At 40.7% G+C, this 9,184-nt stretch overlaps 1 protein-coding gene across 1 annotated transcript; it reads right to left on the reverse strand.

Moving 5' to 3' along the window:
* Positions 1 to 610: 610 nt before the first annotated feature.
* On the reverse strand, positions 611 to 1,856 carry LOC109142549 (putative nuclease HARBI1). The gene is made up of 3 exons (XM_027289095.1): positions 1,084 to 1,856; positions 861 to 973; positions 611 to 780 (listed from the first exon to the last, which is right to left on the reverse strand). Exons 1-3 carry the CDS (start codon positions 1,520 to 1,522, stop codon positions 640 to 642), a joined length of 693 nt encoding a protein of 230 aa, XP_027144896.1. The 5' UTR covers positions 1,523 to 1,856; the 3' UTR covers positions 611 to 639.
* Between the last annotated feature and the right edge of the window lie 7,328 nt (positions 1,857 to 9,184).

Consider the following 9,184-nt stretch of genomic DNA (forward strand, 5'->3'; position numbering starts at 1 on the left):
TTTAAATGTAATATTTTGCAATCACAATAACTATTGAAGGGCAAATTGCATGAATGGAGCCTATTAATTTATTTCATGTAGGTGCAATCCGGCGGGGGAGAAGCGCACTTGGCAGCAACTTAAGATGAAATATAAAAACATTGTTCAAACAGGTCAGACATCTGCATGACTTGACTCTGAACTTCTTTGATCCCTTCCATAATGCTCTTTTAACACTCAAAAATGTCTTCTTTATATTGTATTAAACAATGAAGCCTGGGGCTGGGCAGCAGCAGGAGACTCCCCTGACCTCAACTGCAGAGATTGACACAGTGAGACAGCTGTTCATGAAACTCCAGAGATTTATTGTGTGGAATTCATGTGCAACAGGTTAATTTTATGTCCTCTTTATGTATTCCCAGTTACCAGTAAAAGAAATTTATAAAATTCACCTCCTAAAAAAAATCCAGAAGACCGATAAAGAAATGCTATACCTCGACCGCCAGATTAAAAAAGCAGATTTGGAAATCCAAATACTGGAACATAAATTAAAGGTGGGTGCATGGTCACATGTCAATTATGTCAATGTTAACTATTGGAACATTAACTTAACTAGCTTTTGTATTTGTAGGAAATAAAGAAGACCAACTGAAATGTGCCTCATGTTTTTATTTGTGGTGGTGCTTTAAACTCAAAAGTGATTAGTACAAATCGTGTCTCTGACCGCTCGGCCATCCTGCATAGCTGGCAGGTGGACGGGGCCTCCACATTGGAGATTATGTGTGCAGCATCACATATGATCTTGACAGTGCAGAGAATGACAGATAAATTAAATTATGAGGAAGTGCTTAACACAGTGAAACTTCTTAGTCTACATGTACCTGCACATTAATGCTGTGAATGGACTTCCTATTCACATAATCAGCCTCATTATGTGAGGGAGCCGTGATGGGAATGTGCGTACCATCTATGCAGCCAATCACATTGGGAAATCCTAAAACAAATAAAAATAATAAAAATTACTAATTCAAGTCTGAGGTGGCAGCACAATGTCATAATACAGCCTGATATTAAAGGAATTCAACAGATCTCTACATCCTTCACCTGCGATCCTGTGGAACTCTTCCTTAATGGCCCTGACAGGTTTGTGTCCAGGGAAGACAACAAATATAGGTAAAAGTCTTTTCAGGGCGAGGCAGACTCTTCTGATGGCCCTGCATACAGTTGCCTTACTCAAGTGCTCAGCATCTCCGATGTTATACAAGAAACTGCCATTGGCAAAAAAACGCAGCGCCACACACAAAATCTGCTGCGATGTGAGCGCATGACTGCGACTCGTGATGTTTGAAATGTGCGGACGGATGAGGTTGTGTATGTAAATTATAGACTGTGAAGTAAAACGGTACCGCTCAAAAAGAAAATTGTCCGGGAGGGCTGAAATATCTATGCGTGGTCTGAGTACTCTCTGCCGACAGATATGTAATTCCCTGCGCAGGATTGCTGCACCTTCGTCCACAGGATCGTGATCAAAAGGACACGCCATGTTCAAACGTTGCCTTCTGGAACTAGAGGACGTTCTGACAGCGCAGGAATGAGGAAATCAAATTAAGTATGTGGCTCTGAAAGTGGGCGGAGACAGAGAGAAACTCAGGGTTTCTTCAGGAAAACCTGGTCCCGACCAGGTTAGATTCACGGAGTATGTTACTATGGCAACTGAGCTCGAGGTTAAGTTACCTCACTTTGTGAAACAGGTTAGAGTTAACCCTCTCTCTCGGGTTTGACTGACCCTCCTTTGTGAAACGGAAAACTCTGAGTTTCCGTGATTCCAGGGTTAACAAACTCTGAGTTTTCAATAAACCTGCTTTGTGAAACGGACCCCAGGAAATCAAAGCTTGCTGAGCTTGACCTCTGTCTTAACTCCAACTTTACTCCTCACCTCACCTTTAAATGGCTGTTTTGAATGTGTCTTCATTTGCTAATTCAAAATACAAACTGCTTGTGTCCACTGGCGTATTTCCTAATGTCACGCTAATTACACCTGAATACGTTCATGGTGACGCTTAATACTAATCCAGATGTTTGGTTGACTGTTGTGCAATGTTCTCAACATGATCACACTGTCACCATAGAAACAGATACATAACCGCCACAATACAGCCGTATGTATACACGTGTCACAGGTGCATTCCAGTACTTAAACAAATGACGAGATCTCTGCTCACAATGGACAGTAGACACCACTGTGTGTATTGAGGCAGCTTGGCATACGGTGTGGAAAAAGAAAATAACGCTCATTTTGTAATAAACCACCCAAGTGTAAAAAACCTTCTGTGTGTCCCAAAAGTCTGTCTGCCCTCCATTGTGAGTGCAGCAGCTGCAGGCTTCGCAGAAATAACTACAGCAGGCTAAGTCATAATAACCAAGGTACATTGTAAATGTTCACATACAATTCTCCACGATTACTTCCATCTTTCTTCATATCAGCTTCAGCATTTCTGGAGCTGGTGTCACTCTAAGGGCTTCACCAATGGCACTGTTTGTCCTTACTCATACAAACATATGTACTGTGACTGTGTTCTAACAATGGTTCTCTATGAGGGGCCGTTCAAGACATTATGCATTCTGACCCTCTTGCTGTGAACAGCAGCTAAAAGAAATATAGTCTAGATAATAAATAAATAAATAAATAAATAAATAAATAAATAAATAAATAAATAATCAAACGTTCTATGCATAAAAGAAGAAAATATACATCCAATGTCAAGTATTATCTGGCTAACAAACCTTTTTCTTGTTGCAGTGCTCGTTTTAGCTCTCCACCATCCATGCTGTCCATGACGCGAACGTAACCTGGCCAATCATAACACGAGAAATGGGCTGCCTTCCGTTTCCACTAAACTTCAGCTCACACATACATATATTCTCCTTTTCCATACATATATTCTCTTCAGACATAAATATATGTATATGAGAGGATGGAAAATGTCTTGAAGGGCCCCTCATAGTTCTTTATGTGTCTGTATGTAAAAGCTCCAGAATGAATGTGCTGAAATACATACATTATACAACTGAGAGAGTAACATTTAGTTCTAACTATGACAATAAAATATCAGAAAATAGCTGAAAATGCCCATCACTATGTCCCAGAACACCATCTTCAACTGTCTGTCCAACAGTTCACAGCACAAAGATATTCAATATAATTTATTGTGTTTTATCTTGTACATCACATTGAAAACCTTGTGTTTGCTAAAATCGTGCTATATAAGTAAAGTGGATTGGATTGGATTGGATAGTGCTGGGCGATATGACCTAAAAATAAAATCTCCTATTTTTTCACAACAATTCCGATTTACGATTTTAATCTATTTTAATTTTCTTAAAAACTTTTGGGAAAACAGAAACAGAACACAAAATATTGACACGAAGTTTAATTTGATTTGTGTCCGATGATTAAAGAGAGAGAGAGAGAAAGGGAGAGAGAGAGAGAAAGGGAGAGAGAGAGCGCTTTGGAGAGATATAGAGTAAGAATAGCTCCCCCTGAAAAGCAAATATTAATATTTGACAGGCCAGAATAAAAATCATCACTCTAGGTTAAAAAAATAAAGCAGTAACATACAGTGCATACAATTTTTGAACATTTCCGCATTTGTGTGAACTTCAAACTATAAACTTCATGTTGTTGAACCTACTTTCAAATTAACTGCTGCCCCAGCTAATGCCTGTGTCCCAGATAAGAAACTATGAATGTTAAAGTATGTTCCACATGCTTACTGTGACTTCCATTCCTTCCTATGGGTATCAGGTGATTGACAGGAAGTAGAGTGTAACATATTGCACGCACTGAAAAAAAAATCAACATTCAAGCACAATAAAATAACACACACAAACCTAAATATAGCCTCAGTATTTGCTGTGATGAATTCTCTCACTGCGCTGGAAGTCGTTTTTTGTTACTGTCAGTGTTGAGCAAGCTACTTGGAAAATGTAGTGAGCTAAGCTACAAGTTATTCTACATTAAATAAAGCCTCACTACACTGAAGCTACAATGAAATGACATGAAAATAGCTTAACTACCTCAAAACTTCTTTTTTTTTTACATTGAAGGAACTTCATTCCAAGTCCTTGCTATCTAGTGATTAATGAAACTTTGCGACAAACTGATCAGATCAGTTTACCTGTTTATTAAACTCTTCTCTCTCAACACAACCAACAAAAAACATACTCTCGTAATCACCACAAAAAACAGGTGGTGTGTGTGTGTCTGTTTTCATTCCTGTTTCCTATTTTCACTCCTGTATTGTACTTCACGAAAATCTTCTTCATCGTTGGCAGGTTTTGGAATGCATTGACAAGGTTGGTTTCAATTGATTGCAAGTAGCTGTCCAGTTCATTTAGAACTGTTCTTGTTGGGAAGTTTTCAGTGACTTCATCTTTGTCATCATTTGGGTCCTGCATGTGATCACCTGAAGATTGAATTTGAAGCAGGTTTACTTCTGCTTTCAGGTGTGAAACAACACCAGTCATCTTTTCAGGGATGTAGGCCAATCTGAATTTATGATGAGGTGCAGAGGCTTTGAGCAACCTTGGGTCTTGAAAAATGTATTAAAACCTCCGCTTCACCCCTTTGATGATGGCATCTACCAGGGACTTACAGTGATGTAGGTTGGTCTCATTCTTCATCTGCTCAATCCTCTCAAGGAGAACTGAGATTGCTGGCACCAAAACTCCAGTGTAGGCGATTCTGTTAGACTGGAGTGCATCAAGGGCCAGGGGTGCTACAACCTTAAAGATATACAGAAAAAAAAAAAAAAAAAACTTAGATAAATAAATATCATAATCAACATCATCATCACTGTTATTATTATTCATAATAATCATCATCCTAATAGTAGTAGTAGTTTAATATTCAGTTAATGGCCTGGTATTTAAAAAAAATCACTGCACTAATAAGCTCACTGAGAGGTATGTTGCCTAGTTGCCTTTATCTTTACACAGACACATGGATTACAGCACATGAACACCAGTCACTCTACGTACATATCAAAATCAAGGAAATATTTACCATAACATACTCCAGTATGAAGGGGAGGCCTGCTGCTTTGAAATGAGGAACCTGAAGCTTCTCACAGGTTTCATGAAGGTCTTGTTCCTTTGTCATGGCATGGTAAGTGGAGTTCCATCTTGTTGGACTAGGAACTATCAGCTGGCAACTTATCTTGTCTTTGATAATGTCTGAAGCTTGTGTGCCCCTGTGCTGCTTGTTCCATAGTGTTTGCTAATTGTTGACCTTGATATTTATTTGAAGGATTCTGATTGGGTCAAAGCATCCTCTATTGTGGCAACCAGGTTAAGGGTGTGGTAAGCCCACTGCTGATGAGGTGGGAGACTGTAGTTCCTTCCTCAGTTTCTTTTAAAATGTCCCCTCTCCTCATCGTCTTCTTCTGTGTCTTGTATGGTTCTTTGAACTTCTGCAAAGACACTGAAAGCCTTCACAATATCCAAACCATTATCTGTGGTTGTGACAGTCACTTTGTCTTTTATGTTGAAATCTCTGTGCACATCTTCCAAAATCTTAGCTAAAACACCATACGGGTGGCACCCTATGATCCTGCAACAAGCTGGGGCCCAGGGGAGAGGCTCAAGGTTTCTTGGTTTATCCAGTGGACAAGGAAGCTTCAGTTGTTTGATGACATGCATCTGTTGTGGTACATACAGTTTTGACTGCACAAAGTCTTAAACAGAGCACTTTAATCATGTGTCTTACTACCACTGTCGCATTATTAACATAACATACTAAACAAATAATGTATTATAGTTGCAGATGTGGTCATCGTTCTCCTCTATTAAATTTAGCTCTTTTTTTTGTTTGAATTAGTCTAATTGGTCATTGAAATTAGTCTTTAGTTTATCTACCTCATTGTTTTGTGTTTTGATTAATGTTAAGAGGCTGTCTGTATTTAGTAGTATATTTATTAGCCCCATTCTGTAATGCTATCTACACAAATATCAAATTATCCATTTAAATTGACCACAACATTTTTTATTTTGTATTTGTAGAGAAAAAAACCTTCACAAATAATATTTAGAGTAACATAAACTACAGTTATACTTTTCAGCTTCTCCTGTCTTCTCATTTTTCCGACCTCTTCCTGCCTAAAATCCTTTCTCACATACGCACAAGAACATACACACGCAGGCAGTGAGACACTGCTTTGCTGGGCAGAGAAGTGGTGGAGGAGGCTGAGAGAGAGAGCGTTGGTTGGGGTGGAGGTGAAAAGCCACCAAAAGGCTCCCCTAATGGGGGTTTGGCTAGCCCCAGTTCCCCCATACCGTGTATCTCCAGCTTAGAGTAGCCCTTGGTTGGAAGCTTACTCTTAAATGGGCTGGACCAGTACCGGCTCATTTCCCTCATGCAAGCTGGTACTGGCAGCAGGAGTTGCTTTGATGGTGGTTGGGCTGGTGGGAGCCTTTTGCCATCATACAGATCTCTCTCTGTCCCCTCATCGTCCTGGGCTGCTGGCCATTGTACTGTATCTGATGCACTGGACTGTTGTATAGGAAAGGTGGAATCATCGTCCTCTTACTCCATCTCATCCATGTCGAGGAGGTCAGAGTTGGCATCACACTCTGCGTCCTTGAATAGGGGAGGCTGTTCTGGGGGCTCTTCTTCCATTATGTTGGCCCAGCTCTAAGTAGCTGGCGGCTGATGGTTGCTGTCTGTGGGGTGGCTCCTGTCAGGCATGGGTCCAGGTTGTTAGCTCTCAGCCTTCTTCCCAGGATCTTTTCTGGCATCGATGCACAGTGGGTACATGACTGGGGGACAGCCAGCAATGCTTGGGTGTGTTTAGCACCCATGCATGCAATGCACATGGGATGAGGGTCCTGGCCCGAGATGAACGCTCTGCATGATTCGGGGCATGGACGGGATGCAGCCTCTTTCCCCTTCGGGTGCCTGGAAAGGGAGATATTGGTATGAATATACAGTCGTACAAGATGTGCCCCAACGCGTTAGCCCGTCGGTTATTAGTGTTAGCACCTGGGGTTTAGCCCAAGCTAACCGTGTACCATGAAAGTTCGCTCATCATGACACGTTAGCAGGACTCCCCGTACTCGGTTCAGCCAACAAAAACGGTGCTAGCAAAAACCCGGTTGACTCGGCGTAACTCATTAGTCAGTGGGTATTATGCTGCACCGTCGCTGACTACACCACTGAGCTAACGTGGTGTAGCCAGGTAATGGCTTACCTTGACATGTTAGCCCGATGCTACGTAAACACAGTTGTCGGGCTACTCCAGTAACTTAATTCTGGGTAGCCAAATGAGCAGCTCGGGGCCCCAGCAGAGCTCGACCTGTGTGTCACTGACAGACGTTGTGTGATTGGAGCTTCCGTAGTTGGTCACACCAAGGCGATTCCCATAGTGAAACACCGAACGAAGTTAGAAAAAGAACTACACAAAAGTTGTAATAAATAAAGTTCCAGTGTGTCAGATTTAGCTGGCTCTAGTTAAAACATACAGAAATGGCATCATATTCTCCAATTCTTCTTCATTAGTGTAATCAACTTAAACTAAGAATCACTCTGATTTTTTTTTTTTTACCTTATAATGAAACTTTTATATCTACAGTCCTCTTCCACCATGTTGAGTCACTAAGTTTCTACAGAAGCCCAGAATGGACAGAGCAGAAGCAACAAAATAGTAATACACTAGTAAAGTATAGTAAAGCTAGTGTAGCTACTTCAAACTTGTACTCGATACAATACTTGATTAAATGTGCATTTGGCAACTGGCATAGACCCTACAGGGATACCCTGAACATTCAGTAAAGAGAGAAAAAAAACACACTCACTGACTTTGAATTACATGTTCCTACTATTATAGAGCACAACATGTTACAATCAAAGAATGACAACTCTGCACAGACTCTACCAAATGACACAGCTGATCACAGGTAACTTAACACCCGATGATAAACTGTGAATTTGACATATAGAGGGGAATTATACATTTTTTTCATACCCCCAGCAGGCCCAATCCATGGTGGTGACAACTTGAGTAACTATAATACAACACAACCAGCCATATTCATGCATAAGATATATTTTCTCCATTACATGCAGTACAACCACGACACTGAGCAGAGAGAGAGAGAATAGGTGTTTTTGACTTACCTACCATCTATTTGCAGTCCTCTGTCCTTCATGGTGGAAATGTCCAAAAACCATGTCATATATCAGACTGGATTTCAAGTCTGGATCCCACTGGATTTGAGGTCTATCAGCACAGATGACTCCATTTAAAGGTCCAATTTTCTCTTTCGAAACAGTTGTTCCAACTTCATCCTTTTTTTTTATCCAGGGCTCAGGTCCACTTTCTGAGTAGGTTCGGTTTATATTCTCAGCCAATCATTTTGAGCACATGGATGAGCCAAGAAATCCACTCTCTGCAACTGCTATTCTTACAAAGGTAGCTGAAATCACAGCATGATAATTCCTCTGGTTCTGTCGATGAACATTTCTGATTGTGGTTTCACTTTTGTGAAGCTACAACGGCTCCCTTCTTTTCTCTGGACCATATCGGAGTCACTAATGAAGCAAGATCAACTTGATCTGGCTTCCCAACAAAAGGCTTGACATGACTGCTTTAATCCAATACCATTGTTCACCAGAAGAACTGACTGACATTTACCACACACTGCAATCCAGAGGGCGCTGTCGCACCAGGCTAATTTGAACAAATTCAATGAACAGGATATTTAAGTTGCTGCTGTGTTGATTATACACCGGCCACCATGGATGGTCATAACTCCAAAAAAACATTTGCACTTTGGATATGTGTTTGGAGCAGCACATCCTGACTTTCCTACAGTTATAGCAACATCTCTCAGCCAACCCTAAAATATTGATTGTTTTTCATTTGAAAACCTGCTAGCAGCTGAATTGAAACTAACAAACTGATCTTTCAAATGCAAAGAACATGTCTCCAGTTACTCCGCTCCAGATCAGAATAAAGCACCAGTACAAAATGACAGCATGGATCTGCTGAATACTGTACATAAACAAATGCCAATAGACGGCATGCAATGGCTGCCAAACTGAACAGACCTCCACACTAGTGTGACGCAGCAAATAAATATAATTCATACAGATGGCAGTTACGACCATTTCCCCATGTGTAAAGACACTTAAATGTGCACATAATGG

Source organism: Larimichthys crocea, chromosome XVI (assembly GCF_000972845.2).
Source record: "Larimichthys crocea isolate SSNF chromosome XVI, L_crocea_2.0, whole genome shotgun sequence".
Lineage (NCBI taxonomy): Eukaryota > Metazoa > Chordata > Actinopteri > Sciaenidae > Larimichthys > Larimichthys crocea.

Bases quoted from the DNA above. Each gene is read 5' to 3' on its own strand.
- LOC109142549 (XM_027289095.1), bottom strand. From the start codon at position 1,522: ATGGCGTGTCCTTTTGATCACGATCCTGTGGACGAAGGTGCAGCAATC. The intron at 974-1,083 runs GTGAAGGATGTA...TATTTGTTTTAG, and splicing joins AGAGTTCCACAGGATCGCAG to GATTTCCCAATGTGATTGGC. The intron at 781-860 runs GTACATGTAGAC...TGCACTGTCAAG, and splicing joins TTCACAGCATTAATGTGCAG to ATCATATGTGATGCTGCACA.